This window comes from Magnolia sinica, chromosome 14 (assembly GCF_029962835.1).
Source record: "Magnolia sinica isolate HGM2019 chromosome 14, MsV1, whole genome shotgun sequence".
NCBI classification, from domain to species: Eukaryota; Viridiplantae; Streptophyta; class Magnoliopsida; order Magnoliales; family Magnoliaceae; genus Magnolia; species Magnolia sinica.
In genome coordinates this window covers 72,796,928-72,816,117 of record NC_080586.1, presented here as the reverse complement: position 1 = coordinate 72,816,117, position 19,190 = coordinate 72,796,928, and the positions used below count along the sequence as shown (strand labels likewise).

Here is a 19,190-nt window from a genome sequence, read left to right as displayed (position 1 = left end):
ATGAATGTCGATAGCGAGCGCATGATGGACGATCAAGATTAATTTCAATTTTCATTGAAATTAAAATGGATCCTTACCGTCGAAATCAACATCATTCCACACATGATTATCATCCAATCAAGAGATTTTGGAGTCACAGCCAATCAGAGGCGGGGTTCACTAATGCATGACCCAGACTGATGATTGGACTTTCTCTATACACAATATCCATAGTCGGTACGCTCGCAATTGATTAAATGATTTAAATGTGAGATAAACAAGATTCACGGTCTAAATCTACGGTTGTAATTTCTTAAAAATCAATTTGGACCATTCAAATGAATTCTTAGAATGTCCAACTGATGTTGAACTTTGGATCTGGCTCATCACCAGCTTGCCTAAAGAGAGAAAAGACTCATTTTACTTCAGCCACCAAGTTAGGCTGCGTTTGGGCGCTATTCAGTTGAATTGCAATAATTTATTTCCAAATTGCAATCACCTCTCTAGTAATCATATTCAAGTGGTGGGGTCCAAATCACAATCAAGTTACCAAATTGCATTCCCCTTAGTTGTTATGAATGCTAAAGAAGATTGCCATTTCAACATTTCCTCACCACCAAGCCGGGTTATCACAATTCATCTCAATAGTGCATCCAAACACAGACTTAAATAGTCATCTTGGTTATAGGAGCTTCGCTAGGCCGATGCATGTCCATGAGGGAGCCATCTACACTCCACCCATGTGACAAAGTGGGACACAGAGAAATCTAATCCATCCATCAGCCGGGTCCCACCAAGCAGACACCCTTGATCAAAACTCAGTCCTGTCAGTTGGGCTAGTTTAAGAAATAAACAGATGGCCAATAAACAGCGAAGTTTACTAAGCTATCCCTTTGTTTATAACATAGTGGACTGGCCTGATTTTGGGTACGAACAGACCCACACGATGGACGGCTTGGATCTCACCATGGGTACCGTGATGGTGCATGAGGTGGTGTTTAGATGGTTTTCCATCTACCAGTGTTTGTCTCAGCAGCTAGTAAACCAAGTTCTACAAGGATTTTCATGTCATACAAACAAGTTGTATCCAGAAATATATACTGGTATTGCTTACACAGGAAATGGAAACTGCGATGAACTCCATGGAGACGCAGGATGGATAGCTTAAGCAGGAGCGAATTTGATCGAAACGCTATTGACACAATGGCGTTCGTCGGTAGGTGTCTGAAATCCCTCACCTTTAAATACATGACCCAAGTGCCCACCGCAAGCCGTGCACGTGATTTCCGTCCTCCGTCCATCTGGATCCGGCTGGGAAAAAAATAAAAATAAAAAAAGACGAATCTTGTTAACAAGCAATAAACACTGATACCATGGTGGAGCACGACGATCCATACCCAAGTACATGTATCAATGTATTCTATAACGGTAACACTGGCCATAATGATCACCACCATTACCTTTACGATATGGGCTGTAACAGCTGTTATGGCTCCTATAACGGCCATTACAGTCTCTTTTTTTAATTGGAAAAAAAAAATAAAAATCCCCGAAAAACCTATATCGCCCCGTAATGGACCGGGCATAACGGCCGTTACAGGCATAAGGGGCTGTTACAACTTACGGGGGCTGTAATGGCTGCTACGGGTCATTTTTCCCATATCGTGCCATTACAGAATACTACGACAGTGTCAATAAGGATATGTGTACCTCAATACAAACCATCCAAATGGTAGGCCCCACATTAGATAGGGAGGCCTAAAATCACATTCATTAGACAATCCTAACCTTCGAGTATGCACACCAAACTATTTCTCATTTCAACCATCCATGTGATGTTAGCCAGACAGGTAGTTGGGATCATCAGTTTCTAGTATGATTTCCTTAAAGTTCCATCCACAATGGCTACAACAGAAACATATGGCTTTAAATGAGGCTCGAGTATGCGACATGCACAATGCTGGTGCGCGATGAGTACGGGATTATTATTAGGGATGCCATCGGGCTGGGCCCATGACAGTTCATGGTCATCTTGAGCACGAACCAAAAATAAAATGCCTGAGCCCAAGCCCCACTGGGCCCTAAAATGGGTCAAAGCTCGATACAATTAAATGTTTGTCAAGCCCAGCCAGACCAAACCAAAAAGGTTAATGACCTTGACCCAAGCCCAACTTGATAACTAATCAGACCTGAAATTTCAAATCCTTATCGACCCATTGTGCTTAGGAGTCTGCAAGACCCAACATGTTTGGGTCTGTCTTGAGTTTCATGACCCTTCTGACACCCTTACAAATATTAAATGGCCCCTAAATAAATGTAATGTGTGCACATAATCAAGAAACTAAGTTCCTGTTTGGTTGCCATGTAAACATTATTTCATCTCATTTTAGTTAACGGTAATCATGTATTACGAATCATAGTCTAGGATGCGTTTGCTTTCACCAAATATCATGAAATTTTATGATAACTCAGTTGAATTCAGTGCAAAATATTATGAAATTACAGGATATTTGGTGCAAGCAAATGCACCCTTAAATATGTTCAAGCTCATGGCTTAATGGTAGACTGTGTGTTTCAACATAGATCTCGTATTCAGTTCCAGCTTACCAATCAAAAGAAAAGAAAAGAAAAAAAAAAAAAACACCTGATCAAGGGTTCGACTACTCATAGGTGGTGAAATCCCACTATGGAGTAAGTGTGTGGGGAGTGTGTGCGTGTGTTAAAATAAATAAATAAATTATATATATATATATATATATATATAGTGAGTTGTCAAGATTATTTTAAGTGGCAACCAAACAGGGCCTAAGTGATAATAGAGAGAACTAAATCAAGCAATAAAGAAGCATACAGTGCGAGTTATGGTTCCAGGGAGACCCTCGAAGAAAGCAGGCCAGCCACAGCCTGAGTTGAATTTGGTACTGGATTTATAGAGTGGAGATCCACAGCCTGCGCAATTGTATATACCATCATCAAAGAACTTGTCATATTCCCCGGTGCCCCGTATCCTGCACGATAAGAGTGTTAGCTTCCCAAACAAGGTCTATTTCTGTAAAAAGAATTGCTTATAAGTCTCATATTTAATGATCAAGACAGTTGATCCGACAGTACCCACATTGATGGGAGATGTTGCAAAACCCAGATTGTAAGATCCTAACCCTTGGATCTCAGCCTATTTCAATTGAATGTGGACTATTGCAGGTTTTTTTTTTTAATCATCTATTTGTAAGCCAATTATAAGGATTGTGATGTTTTGAGCTGAGATTTTAGGGACACACCAGTCCACAGTGGGCCTCATCATATCAACAATCTGGATCACTGAACCATGTGCTCCACATGTATGGAACGCCATGCCTCGAATGTGCACGGACACTACATAGTATTGGTTTGGAAATCATAGATGAACCTATTTGTGATGATAGGTAGGACAAACCCCACAAACCATTGAGGGGTTTATCCAATGTTTTAAATAACTGTATTGGTCGGCATCTTGGCCAGGCCTAAAAACAATACAATATGGGGCATCTCGGACCGCATCAGACCCATATCGACCGAAATTTTGTTTGCCCAAAATATTTTGAAACATTAACAGGAACTTGGGAAAATAATGTGATATATATATATATATATATATATATATCACGTTTTTAACATGTATTCAATGGTGTAGCAGGCCAGCCTTTGATTTTTTATTTTTTTAAGGTAACAGAAATTATATTAAAAAGACGGGGAGGGATTACAAAAAGGGAAGACCTTCCCGCTGAGTTAGCGAGAAAAGGAACCTCCTAAAGAAAACAGATTACAATCTTTGATAAAGAGAAAATTATGGGCCCAATCTGCTAAATACTGCTGCACTTTCTGAAGAGAGAAATCCACAGAGTTTGAAATATTGTTGAAGCATCTCCCGTTTCTTTCTTCCCATACCAACCACCAAACCGCCATCAAGCAGATTTTCCAGATCTTGTTCCTTTGGATACCCAGATTGGGACCTAGCACAGCTTTGAAGAAATCTTCCGTAGAATAGGGAACGCACTAGGATAAATTAAAAAAGTTGAGGACTGAATTCCAGATATGAGAGAAGAAAAATCAGTCATGGTATCATAAACTAGGGCCCGTTATATTGAAATACAAGAAAAATGAAACACCAATAGCTTTCCCTTCTAAATTTTACCAAAATTGTCCATTCAGCTTCAAGAATATCACTCAAATATTGTGTTTTGATCCCCAAAATAAGCCTATATCTAGTAGGAAGTGACTCTTTAAGCTTCATTCATGGTTGAAATGTAGTAACAAGTGAAAAACGTAGAGAAAGGTATTAAAAAAAGAAAAAAAAAAAAAAAACAAAAAAAGAAATAAAGAAAAAGAAAAAGAAAAAGAAAAAAAAAAGAGAGAGAGAGAGAGAAGAAAGAAGAAGAAATGGGCACTTTATGGCCGTATCAGCCATATCAATGCCGGAGAGAGGGAGAGAGAGAGAGAGAGAGAGAGAGAGAGAGAGAGAGAGAGAGAGATATTAGGATTGACTTGTTGCCTTGTGGCATGTGAAGAAATTAATACTCCATATTTATGTCTACTATGCATAATGCGAGCCACTAGGGGCAAAAATTTTCATGCAAGTAGTTTTTCCAATGGCTATAACTTTGTATTAATACCCTCTCTCTCTCTAGTCCACAACTACAAGTGTAAGCGTGTTAAGTAACTCTCTCCCTCTCTCTCTTTCATTCTCTAATCTTTACAACTTACAAATGTACAAATAACAAGAAGAAAGCATCATGTCTTCTTCTTCCCAATCTTCTTCTTTGAAACCCAAGTCGAATGACCCAGGTTGGAAGTACAAGCACAATCATAATGCTACCGAAAAGACTCACATAGCATGTGACGTATGCAGCTTTGTAAGTGTCGGTGACATTGCACGGCACAAGCAACACCTTGTACATACGCCGGGATCAAATGCAAGAGCATGTCCCAATATTACTCCAGAAATCCGAAGGGAAATCATGGAGTATATGGATAAACAATTTAGAAAAAAAAAAACAGCCATACTTCGAGAGGAATTTATGAAACAAGAAACATATGAGAACATAAATGTGGTTGATGTACTTCATTCGTTGTTTATTTCATTTTATTTCTTTTAAACAAACTTGAAATATATAAAATTAGCTATCTAATCACTTAGGGAAGTTTCCCTTAATATCTTATATTTTTTATTTTATTTTTTCCTTTATTTTCATTTATATATATATATATATATAAAGAAGTATATATGGTCGCATGTGTATCGCATATGCGATTTGACAACATTGCATGTAGCCTACGCTACAATGTTAATTAGCAAATGCTACATCCTATGTAGCCTACATTAGACACTATGTAGCTTACACTACAAGTTGTTTTTCACTAAATATTAAAAATAATTAATGTTTTCAATGATTTGTTATATTTTTCCATTTCCAATAAAAATTAGTTAATGTTTTCAATGATTTTAGTAATCTTGTAAATTAGATCCATTGTTACTTCTCTATCTTTATACCTTAATCTTTGCTCTATTTTTCATATTATTCTAGTGATGCAGGACAATTAACCACTTGCTTTAAAAGCTCGAACCGTTAGAGTATGGTAAATTAATCCCTTTATCTCATAGCCCAGGCCCCACATCGCATGGGTTAGGACCTCGGCCGAACCCCCTTCGTGGTTCCCAAATCACATGGGCCGCCCACCCCGAATGTGTCCCCGCATCCCACGAGCTACCCCACTCGAGCCCGGTGTGAAATGCACATTAATCACCCCCGGTGAGGAGTCTCAAACATGAGACCTCCCCCGTGGGCCCCAAATCACATGAATCACCCACCCCGTGTGTCCCCGCATCCCACGGGCTACCCTACTCGAGCCCGGTATGAAAATGCCCCTGCATTATCTAGGATGTGTTTGGTTGATGAAATTTTATGATATTTGGTGCAACCTTAATTCAAAATCTAGATGTAGCATGTAACTTACTCGACAAGCTATGGAGCTTACGCCTCATGCGTCGGAGGGGTAAACACTACAAAACACTCTATTAGCTATTTAAAACACCGATCCTATTAAATCATATGTCTTCAAATATTGTCTTACTACCTCCATCCACATCCAATGAGCCTTCCTCTTGCCCTTTCAGAGCCTTTAACTCGAACCAAATCACTCTGAACCGGCGTAGTTCATGGTCTCCATTGCACATGGCCAAACCATCTAAGTCTACTTTCCCTCATCTTAAAATTATCGGTGCTACTCATAAGTTCCATCTAAATTAGGGCATGGTCCAAAAAATGAAGCAGATATAATTTTCATGTAGACCACACCATAGGAAACAATGATTATTGGCTATTAAAAATATTATGTGGGCCACGAAAGTTTTAGATCAAATAGATATTTGTTTTTCTTTCATCCAGGTTTGTTTGGCCTTATCAATAGGTTGGATAATCAACAAACTGTTTGCTGTGGTATGGTCCACCTGAAATTGCTTCTTCATTTATTGGACCACACTCTTAGTTAGGCTGGAAAAACAGATGAACGGCATGGATATACAATGCATGCATTAAGGTGGGCCCTATGGTCTGCGTCCCACTCACATTGATGTTCTAGGGTCGCTCCCAAGCCGGGCGCAGCTTTAATGGGTATGTATCCATTGAGGTGGGTGGAATCCCTAACCATGGGGCCCATTGTGATGCATGTGCCTTATATCAACTCCGTCTATTTGTTTTGAAAACTCATTTTAGGGCATGCTCCAAAAAAATAAGCAGATCTTAATAGTAGGTGGACCATAATATGGGAAACAGTGGTAATCGACCAATAAAATTTCTCATGGGCCATGAAAGTTTAGGATTTTGCTGATATTTGTGTGGTCTCTTCATCCACGTCTTTGTGACCATATCAATAGATTGGATGGAAAATAAACATTCCGGTGGACCCCATGAAGTTTTCAGTGGTGGTGATCTAATCACAATGGTTTGTTTCATGTGGTATGGTCCACTTAAGATTTGGTTCTTGTTCATTTTTCTGATCATGTCTTAAAAGGAGTTATCATATTTGATGGACGGTGTGGATATAAGGCACATACATCACAGTGGGCCCTACAGTTATGTAATGCAAATTTTTTGGTTTTTTTTTTTTTTTTTTTTTAAATTTCTAAATATGCAAATGTGTGTATTCAAGCTTGTCATGAAGTTTCACTGAAAAATTCCACCTTTTTCCTCATGTTATTCCTTATTTTTCTGAATTTCCTGTTATCAGCGATATTATCGGCGATAACGATATTATATTTTTATCTCTGGCCAGCGAAACTTGTAGCGACACCAACAACTCGAACACTGCTCCCTTGTAGACATTACCTGAATTCGTGCGTCTAATGGGTATGCATGGAAAGCCCATGCAAAATCATACCACCAAACAAAATCCCACGTGTGATAACTCTCAAAGTCCCATCATGGAGGTACTTCACAAGGGAGATCAACCCCATCCAAGGTGTTCCATAACGGTAACGATGGCCGTAACGGCCACCACCATTACCTTTACGATATAGGGCATAACGGCTGTTATGGCCCCGTAACAGTCGTTACAGTCTCACTTTTTAAAATTTTTTATTTATTGAAAAAAAAAAACCCCCCGAAAAACCTGTATCTGCCCCGTAATGTTGATTAAAAAGTATGAAAAACCTATATGTCCCATAATAGACTATTACGAGGCTATTATGGCCTTTATAGGGGATGTAACGTGCCGTTAACGGCAATTACAGGTCTTTTTTTTCCACAATGGCTGTTACAGCCATTACAACCCCGTAACGTGTAACAGTTGCCACCGTTACCTTTATGTAATGGCCATTACGGCCCCGTAACGGCACACCATGGCCCCATCATAATACATCGGCATGAAAGAATCTTACTCCAACAACTTTAAAATAAATTTATTTAAAAAAAAAAAAAAAAAGAGATGCCTTTGATGCTAAGCAGCTAAAGAGATGTCTTTGATGCCCCACAACACGAGGATACCATTCAACGCTAAATTACTAGAAGAAGATCAACTTCATCAACAGTTCTCAATGCATTAAATCAAGGAAAAACCCTATGTTGTTCCATGGGAACTCATCTAATATTGCCTTTGATGCCTGAAAGCTTTAAGAAGCAAAAGGGACAGTCCTTGATGTGCAATTATTGATGACTTACATCTGGATCCTCTTTCGTAAAGGTAGAAGGAAAAAAATAATAATAATAATAAAGAAAGAAAGAAGAAGAAGCTAATCTTCGCCGTTGCTTGTGTTAGTCTACACAGATTCGTGTGCCGCCTATAGTGTATACAGATTCATGTGCACCTGCAATGTACCATATATATGATAAGGTAATGTAGGGGCATTTTTACACCAGGCTCAAATGGGGTAGCCTGTGGGATGCAAGGACACACTCGGGGTGGGCGGCCCATGTGAGGTGGGTGGCTCGTGTGAGGCAGTACCCATGTGATTTAGGGCCCACGAGGGGGGTTCGGTCGAGTTCCTAACCCATGATATGTGGGGCCTAGGCTATGAGATAATGGGATTAATTCGTCATGCTCTAACAGTTCGAGCTTTTAGAACAAGTGGTTAATTGTTCTGCATCAAATTGGTATCAAAGCAGGAGGTCTCGTGTTCGAGACTTCTCACAGGGGGTGATTAATACAGGGGCATTTTCACACCGGGCTCGAGTGGGGTAGCCTGTGGGATGCGGGGACACACTCGAGGCGGGTGTCTCATGTGAGGCGGGCCCCACCCGTGTGAGGTGGGTGGCTTGTGTGAGGAGGTACCCATATGATTTGGGGCCCACAAGGGGGGTTCGGCCGAGTTCCTAACCCATGAAATGTGAGGCCCAGGCTATGAGATAAATGGATTGATTCGCCATGCTCTAACAGTTCGAGCTTTTAGAGCAAGTGGTTAATTGTCCTGCATCATTAGGTTTAGATTTCCCAATCAACTCTTATCTTCTCATCTCTTTTAGTTTTTTATGGTAAATAGTCTTACCTCCTTGCTAATCTCCTCTTCTACAAATAAAGAATTAAGGAGAAAGCAATGTTTGAAATATCGGTATCACTACAAGTTTCACTAGCCAAGTATATGAAAACAATATCAATATCACCAATAATATCGCCGATAACTATAAACGCAGGGAAATATCGGGGAAACATGGGGAAAACAATGGAATCAATGTTTTAAATATCGTTATCGCATAACGTATCCCACCATTGGGAAACGGATGCATATCGGTTATCGCATGGGATATATCAATTGTATTGTGTAATGTACCAATGTTGTTGGGAAACATAGGAACATTGGGAAATTTGTCGAATTTTTCAAGGAAACTTCGAAGATTGTTGAAAAAAACATCAATACACACTTAGAAATCAAAATATTACCAAAAAAAGTGCACATGATAGGGGTTTCCTTTCTATGGGGTCCTAATACATGCACTATCTAACTGAACTGATGCAAGTATATTTAAAGTCTATTCATATAATTTATAAACGTAAGAAGACATGTATGGAAACATAAGCAATACATTCAAAAGCAAAAGAAAAATCACTAGATCAGGTTACATGTTTGATTTTGTGTTTGAATACATAGATTGCAACTGATTGGCGAGAAATTGAGAAATTTCCATTTTTTCCAATTTTCCGTAACTTGCCCCATCTCCCCCAGATCTCGAAATCGAAGCTCCAAATCCATGATTTTCATGGAAAACATAAAGAATCATAGATTTGTAACCATTTGACACTGATTTAACGTGATTTACAGTTTTTTTAAAAGGATCAAAAATTGAAAATGTTCACCGGATCGAATAGGTGGGATATATCGGCACTACCTATGCATTTCATATCACACAAGTGGAATACAAGATATATTGTGGGATATATCGGCAGATATCGTCAATATTTAAAACACTAAGTGGAATTTTTCAATAAAGCTTCAGCATATGCTAAAAATACACATATTTGCATATTTAGAAATCAAAAAATTGCAAAAAGAATGCATACATTGTAAGTTTCCATTTAATGTGAGCCTCAAACCACGCGATGTCGTAAGAAGTCAATCCAACCATCCCATCGATCTCATCTATTCATCCAACTACCCATTTATCTATCCAACCTTCCATCCGAACATTCATCGATATTTTAGACTATCGAGAACACACGATATTTCGCTGAGAAATCATCGACAATTGGAAATGAAATGGAAGATTGTGGTCTTGATATCGCCCAAGTTGCAATAACAATAATATCAGGATATCACCATCATCGACAATTTGAACGCTGCATACAACCATGCACTGATAACAAAATTTTGAAATGGAAATTGTTTAGATAAGCAAATTTTTGGCAATATCAATATATTGGCGATATTATTAAAATATCACTGATGTAATGGCGATACAAGCGACACCTAGAATTTACACAATCGAAATAAACACATTATCGATTTGGCAATACAAGCGATGCCTGGAATTTACATAGTTGGAAATATTGGCAATATCGATTTGGCAATACAAGCCACACCTGGAATTTACATAGTAAAAAATATTGGCAATAATGATCCATTTGCAATACTTAGCAATATATCATTGATACTTGGAATTTGTGATATTATCAATGTTATTAGTATCACTACCGTTGTTATGGATATCACCGAGCCAGAGATACGGACAATATCAGAGATATTTCGATAATGTCGAGGATGCTCTGAATAATGGGAGAGAGGGAGGATATGAAATATCTCTCTCGTGTTCTCTTCCCTCTTTCTCATCTCATTCTTCTCTCTTTTCCATCTGGTTTACATATGATATTGATCCAATCATTTTCCTCTTCCAAGCATTTTTCTTCTTTCCCCTTTCCATCCTCTATAGAGAACCTTAATTTTGAAAGCCAATAAATTTTTTTTTCTTTTCTTTTCCATCTATAATAAGGTGAAAGCGAGATAATTCTTCCATCACCATCCTACATATGCAACTATAATGCATTGTTGATCCGTCCGAAAGATATTTTCCATCGGTCATTCTATCTGGATTATGGAAGGAGGAATTGTAGCTTCTTTAACTACAAATCTCACCAGAAAAGCCTCTTGATTTCACCAAAATCATCTTTCGGCTGGTTTGTAGGATCCAAAACAGTCGCACATCACCAGAAACCTCGTTGGAACTTGATTCCATTAATGGAGCTTCAACAAGAACTACCCAACATCGTCAAATATTCCTAGAAATCCTCTTCACAAAGTCGGAACCCCATTATGGCAATAGATCTAGCCCACAACCTTCTTGACACTATCGGATATGTAAATAGTCACATCCGCGATCAATGAAAACCTCAACAAGCCCCTCCACACAAGAAAGATCCATAGAACCCTTAATAGTTGCCAGAAACCACCAAGAGCACCTCCACAATCGCCGGAAACATCCAGGGGCACCTCCACAGTCACCAGAAACATCCAGGGGCCCCTCCACAATTGTTAGCTTCTCGTCTGGAGCCTCATATGTCGTTGGAAATTCCTTGTGGACCATTTATTGGTGTTTGACTTATGGCACGTGTCTATGTCCACCGTTGGATATGCTACTTGGGCCATTTGGACCATTAACTAGTGCTAGATAAACCCCCATGGACCATTAACTAGTGCTAGATCTAACACGTAGACTATTGTCAGGCCTCAGAAAGGTTCTATCCTCTTTTTTTAATACCTATTATCATCTCTAAAATTTCTATCTAAATGAAAGATAATAAACAAACTCATATTCTATCCAGACAAATGGATAACCCTAGTCCTAAGATAACTACAATCAACCAGATGGCACAAATTATTTGGAGTGGTCCCAAGCAGCTCAAGTGTATATTAAAGCACAAAAAAGACTAGGATAAATTATAGGAAATAAGAAACAACACAACCATGATGATCCCACTTATGATGAATGGGAAAGTGAAAACTGGCTTATGATGTCTTGGTTATTAAATTCTATGTAACCTAACATTAGTCATGGTCTCTATCTCTTGAAAACCACAAAAGATGTATGAGCTGAAGTAGCAAATTTGTACTCACACAGAGATTAAAAATCTCAACCATAGAAGAGTACTTTGCCAACTTGAACAAAAAAGGGGAGGAATTGGATAATTGTCAAATAGCTATTCTAGAATTGGATGAAAAATCAAATCAAACAACTTAAAATCTTTAAGTTTCTCGATGGTCTTCATTCAAACTTCGAACCTCAATGTATACAAATCCTTGGAAGGGAATCTCTTCCCACCCTCAAATTTGTATATAACTACGTACGAAGAAAGGCTAGATGACGGAATCTCCCAAGCCAGCCTTCCAAAATGATCAGCCTTGACTACAAACTCTAAAAGTACTGAGAGGCAAGGAACTGGATAAAGAAACATCGACAAAGATAAGCTCTGGCGCGCACACTGTGGAAAAAGACATCTAAAAAATATTGTTGGGTACTTCATCTTAAGCTTTAGCCAAAGGACATCAAAACAAAGTCTTCTGCTAATGTGAACATTATTGACGAACCTTCAGGCCATAATAACCAAGAACCAAGGGACGAAACCATCAATGAGCTACAAAATAAGTGGCAGCTCTCGAAGCATCCATTTCCACTACTAACCAAATAACACAATCAGGTACCTTTGCAACTGCAAATCACGTCTCTCGAACATCCTAGATCATGAATTCAAGGCATCTGGCCACATTATGAGTACGAACAATAGATATACTCTGTACTCTCCTATCGCAAGTAATATTAGATCGATCGATGGTTCCCTTGTCTTCACCGAAGCCACATCAACAGTGTGCCTTAAGAGCATCAGTATCAAGCTCGACATAAATGACATCCGTGAGCCAGTTTGAGAGAGAATGTTAGTGTACACAGATTCACGTGCACCTACGGTGTACCATATATAGGATTAGGGTTAGATTTTATCTTCTCATCTCTTTTAGTTCCTATTGTAAACAATATTCTCTCCTTGTTAATCTTCTCTTCTATGAATAAAGCATTAAGGAGAGAGGGAGCATGTGAAAGATCTCTCACGTTTTCCTCTCTTTCTCATCTCACTCCTCTCTCTTTTCCATTCAATTTATGGTATGCAATGTCCATGCTCGCGCAAACAATCTTACAACCCTTGACACCAAGCATTTTTTGTTGATCTTACATAGCAGCTGCATATGACAATGACCAAGATCTCTAGGCCATTCAAAGTGTTCAACTCACCTCATATCAGCTCTCAGGCCATTTGAGGACATTCTAGAGGTTCAAAAGCATGCCAAGGATTTCCATGCAGCAAGTTCACAACTTAAAGAAGGAAAGAAAAAAAAAGAAGAAGAAATCAAGTTCCCAAAGAACTAGGGTGATAGAACAAAGCCTACGAATAGACCATATGGCTCAAGGTGCATCGCAAACAACACCCAGGGTGCGACACATCCCCTGCAACAGCCTTGACACACATTCTATGATAAGTAGTTGTAAGTTGTAACCGTCACCTACAAAATAGACAATGTGCAAGAAGCGATCCTTGTCACTTTGAACTACCTTCAACGCCTATTGGAAGGGGGTGAGGATTCATTAAAAATGCATCAACAGCCACTAAGGAGCTGAAACTCTGTTGCAACACATTTCCGATTCCGAAGCCGCCATCCACGACACGAGCGTGCAACAGTCCACGGCATTTCACATTCTCTAGTTTCGTTACATTGTAGTTCAATAGGCTAGGAAAAGTCCAAGATATAAAGTCACCGCATAGGCTGAGATTTACATGTCTCAGAGCAAGTAAGCGAAAAAGTGTTAGGAAAAATAGATTTAAGATTTTAAGAAAATTAATTTTCTTAGTTTGTGATTTTCTCATTTGTTTCTAGTGTTGAGTTTTGTCCCACATTGGAAAGGAGCTTAGAATTCTAAACCTTTATATTAGAACCATCCACTTGTTATTTTTATTGGGAAACAAGAGTGTGCCATGGGTGCAACCTCGCACGCGCATGGGGGGTCACAGTTGTGGTGAGGCACAACATGGTGTGATGTGGTGCGTCTTCGATTAGATACCTTTTGTTTTTTCTGCATGAGTAATGTCACCCTCATGCACATGTGGACAGAGAGTTGCTATGCATTGACACAATATTTAATAAGTTAGCATGCATCGACATGCATTTATCGTATCGTCCGCAAGCGTCTAAAGCCCAACGGTCATATGTTGTTTCTCTATAAATACAACTCATTTTACTAGAGTTTAGTACTAGAAAATATATCATTCTTTTCTCATTTTCTCTCTCTGAGTTTTCTCTTCAATCCTTCTTTGGGCAAACTAGAATGAGCAAGCTTGGGTTCGTGTGGTCTACATCTCGCGTGCACTTGATTGAAGCCGTTCATCATAAAGAATAGTTGTTATATCCCAAGGGTAGAGTTGTTGAGACCCAGTGCATCAAGGTTCTTTTTTCCTTCTGGGAGTAAATCTGTCTTTAAGACGTCGATTATAACATGCCTCAGCTCTCCAGATTACTTCTGTTTTATTTCTTCTTTGTTATAGTGGGATTTTCTGCTATATTTCTTTATTACAACCAACAATCCCCTACAATTTAAAAAATAGGAAAACGGTGATGATAGACAAGAAAAAGACCAATTGGGAAAACTAGTAAAATGAAGTGCATCAGCAAATGTAACTTAAAGATTTAAACATTGTCTAGTTTAAATATGTCTAGTTTGTCGAGTGGTAGTAACATGGAGTTTTGAACTAACCCCCACAAAAACCAATCCAAACATATCACACGCACCACATTTCGGAGCAACTTGCATCTCTTGAGTTAGCACATTATGGCCATGTGCTTTATCCCTGTTTCATGAGCGCTCTAGAGAATGCCCTAATTCTCATAGGAAGCGGCCTCACCTCCATACTCATATAGGTGAGTCCACTAAGGATGTACTTACAGCTACACATCCCACTATATCACAGCTATGGAATTCATTAAGGACATAATCTAACCTTCCTCGTTACAGGTCATTACACTACCACATCATAGGAATGGGGTTCCCAATTCATACATATGCAATGCCAATATACAATCATTCGAGGCAACTTGCTGTTATCCATTGAACCTAGTTCTTGATGTTTCCAATCATATAGGTTGGGTTCCCATTGCCAATGATTTATCTAAGTGGGACTCAACCCCATTCCCTTCGATGTACTCATCACTAACTCTTTGGTTAGTGCTTTAGTTAGTGGATCAGCTAGATTCTCTTTAAACCTCACAAAGTCAATTGCAAATATCCAATTTTGGATTAATTGTTTGACTAAGTTATGTCTTGAACGTAAATGTCTGGACTTTCCATCATAAGTTCTATCATTCACCTTAGCAACAGCGGCTTGGCTATCACAATGCAACACAATTGCTGCCACTGGTTTACCCTAAATGAGTACATTTGAAAGCAGATTTTTCAACCTCTACTTCTTCAAAACAATTGCAAGAGCAATAAACTTAAACTCTATCGTGGACCAAGAGATGCAAGTTTGCTTCTTTGACTTCCATGATACGGTAGCTCCTCCAAGGGTGAACACGTAACCATTCGTGGGCTTGGATTCCAAAGAATCTAATATCCAATTTACATTATTATATGCCTCTAGTATAACTAGATATCTAGTATACGTAAGATCATAACTTTACGTCTTTTTCAGGTATCTTAAAACTCTATTTATGGCATTCCAGTGATCTTCTCCAGGATTACTAGTGTATCTACTCGGCTTACCAATTGCATATGCAATATTAAGTCTAATACAGTTCATTAAATGCATTAAATGGCCAAAAATACTAGAGTACTCAAGTTGTGATACACTATCACCCTCATTTTTACACAATTTTACATGAGGATCAGAAGGAGTGCTTACAATCTGGAAGATTATATTTTCTTAGGATTTTGTCAAAATAGTGTGATTGAGATAAAGTGATTCCATTGGAATCTTTTACTATTTTGATTCCAAAAATCATATCAACTTCTCCCAAGTCCTTTATGTCAAATTGTGAACTTAAGAATGACTTAGTTTCATTCACATGTCATTGCTTTGGAGCTTGCTTAAGGCCATAAAGAGATTTAACTAATTTGTACACCTTATTTTCATGACTATTTATCACAAACCCCTCGGGTTGGTCCATATAAATCTCTTCTTCTAATTCTCTATTTAAAAATGTGGTTTTCACATCACAAGATTGTGAATGGAAGCAATAGCTATCAATACTTGTATAGTGGTAATTTTAGTAACTAGTGAATATGTGTCAAAGAAGCCAGTACCTTTCTTTTTCTTATGCCCCTTAGCCACAAGCCTAGCCTTGAATTCCTTAACAGATAGTAATCATTATTCCATTTAGATAGTTTGAAGGATGCCGCTGGTTCATTCACCTCAAAAGATGGGGCAAAGTCTTTGATAACATAGGTCAATTTGAGAGTCGTGAGATGAAACTCTATCTTCTGCTGCCATCTCTTAAAATTCTTCCCATCAAAGATCTTGATTTTGGGATTTTCATAAATGATTGTAATAGAAATCAAATTTTTTAAAGAAAAAACCTATCTTTAAATTGTTGGTTGTGATAAAGAAATATAGCAGAAAATCTGCATATAATAAAGAATAAATAAAACGGAAGTAATCTCGAGATTTGAGGCACACTGCAGTTGTTGTCTTAAAGACAAATTTGCTCTCACAAGGAAAAACCTCGATGCACTGGGTCTCAGCAACTCTGTCCCTAGGATACAATAGCTCTTATATATAATGAACGGCTTTGATCAGGCGCATACAATATCTAGGCCATACAAACCCAAGCTTGCTTATGCTAGTTTGCCTAAAGAAGGATTCAAGAGAAAACCCAGAGAAAAAGAGAACGAGAAAAGAATGATAGATTTTCTAGTACTGAACTTTGTAAAAATGAGTTGTACTTATAGAGAAACAATATATAACTGTTGCGCTCTAAACGCATGCGGACATGCAATAAAAGCAAATCAGCGCATGCCAGCTCATTAAATATTGTGTAGGTTCATGGTGGCTCTCTGTCCATATGTACATGAGAATAACATTACTCATGTAGGAAAAAAAGGTGTCCGATCACACTGCACCGTGCCACGACCACGACTGTGGCCCCTGCACGTGTGTGAGGTTGCACCCATCGCATACTCTTGGTTCCCAATACAAATAGCAAGTGGAGAATTCTAATATAAAGGTTTAGAATTCTAAGCTCCTTTCCGGTGTCAGACAAAACTCAACACTAGAAACCTAGGAGAAAATCACAAACCAAGAAAATTAATTTTCCTAAAATTTTAAATATAGTTTTTCCTACCATAGAACCACTAAATGAAAGTTGTACACATCGTAATTACATCCTTTCACAATAATAAAAAATCGTTCCTTTGCACATTCTCAACCCAAAACGAGTGCGTACACATCATCATGGTTGTACTTGCACAAAGTATCAGGCAAAGTAGTAAAGGATTTGAGTGCAGGAACAGGGAAGCGTCGATTTCAAAATGTTAACAAGTATAAGCAGTTAGGAAAGGGAGAACAAGTTCAAAACAATATTCAAAATATGGGGAAAGAGACTTGGTTATGAAGAATTGTTCTATCAGTTTTACGAATTTTATTTGATAAACAGTTTCAGCTCATTTTGCGTAGACAAACAAAATGATAATTTGGCATCACCCAAACAGGCCCTTAGACATGAACTTATCAAATGGGTATAGCCCAAAATCTCCAAAATGTCAAAATTCCATTGAAACACTCGCTGTTATCAATTTTACAATTCAGAAAAAGAGAATAATAACAAACACCTTATAATCAAGGGCAATTATCAAATGAGAACATCAATATCCTAAATCACATGAATTCGGCAAATGGGTCTATTGAATTCCGATCAGCAAACATCCAAATCAACCCAAAAACAAAAGAAACCCATTAAAAATCTCAGATTAAAAACAAAGTAGTTTGTTTTTTTCCTCATCGATCTTACTCTGTTCCTTTCTCCCTCAGAATCCGAAACTGCTCCGGAGAAAGGATCGCCTTCCATTCTTCCTCTGACTTCGGAATTGGATGAGATGAAGCCATAATGAAAAAAGGAAAACCCCCACAAAAAGTCAATTGCAGAGATAGGGTTTTGACGAAGATTTCAATCGGATTTTGCAGATATAGTTGTCTGTATTAGAGAGAGTAGAGATTCTCAAGAGGAATGAATGTGGATGGATATTTGGCCAAGGGGATTTATTTGTTACTCTGGTAGAGTACACGGCTTGATACACAGGCACTCAAATATCTTACACGTAACACATTAATCCACTATTATTAGTTACATTCCACGGATCAGATTCGTTTAAAAATTCTAGCCACTTATTCGTGGATACTTGTTTGTTGAAATATGACCGTTGGAATTTTTTTCCATTTTCAACCGTCCAATAAATGTCCACTAATCAGATAGTTAAAAAATTCAAAACAGCCTTTTTTTTTTTTCTGTTCATGACATATTTAAACTGGAAAATATAATTTGGATGATTTTATTTTAATTATTTATATCAATTCATGCAATTACTAAGTGCCTGTGTATCACACACGCTCTGTATGAGTATCCAAGTTCTTTGGAGACCAAACCACCAAGGGGCAGGGGTGTACACGAACCGAGCTATCTCGGTTAGCTCGCCCGACTCGACTCGGTCATAGCTGAGTTCGAGCTAAGTTTGAGCAAGCCCCAGCTTGAGTCAACTTGGATCGAATCCAGCTTAAATCGAACTCGAACCAATTCAGTGACTCAAATACTTTGCCATTGATGTTGCTCACCAACTGTTTGAAAAGATGATTTAGCGAAATGTGCCTGTTGGCAAAGAAGGTATATACATGAAACAAATACCCTTTTTCTCTTTATTTTTTTATTATTATTATTATTTATATTGCTTAAAAGGTGTTTGATAAAATACCTATAAAATCATTACCTATGTTTGTAAAGTACTAAGATTTTGAAATTACAGTTCAGGTGTTTGTGGAAAATGCCTCAATGGCGAACTCAACTCGATCTTGGCTCGAATTCGGCCCGAGTTGCTGACCGAACCGAGCCAAGGTGGCCAGTCAAGCTAAAAGACCGAGCCGAGCCGAGTTCAAGTTGAGGTCAGCCAGTGGTTGAGCTTGAGTCGATCTGAGGCAGTTCGACTCAATGTACACCCCTACCAAGG

General features: G+C 38.4%; 1 protein-coding gene across 1 annotated transcript; it reads right to left on the bottom strand.

Annotated features, from left to right (window-relative positions):
- Positions 1-1,016: 1,016 nt before the first annotated feature.
- On the bottom strand, positions 1,017-18,194 carry LOC131226164 (peptide methionine sulfoxide reductase B5-like). The gene is made up of 3 exons (XM_058221886.1): positions 17,984-18,194; positions 2,831-2,987; positions 1,017-1,290 (listed from the first exon to the last, which is right to left on the bottom strand). Exons 1-3 carry the CDS (start codon positions 18,076-18,078, stop codon positions 1,144-1,146), a joined length of 399 nt encoding a protein of 132 aa, XP_058077869.1. The 5' UTR covers positions 18,079-18,194; the 3' UTR covers positions 1,017-1,143.
- Between the last annotated feature and the right edge of the window lie 996 nt (positions 18,195-19,190).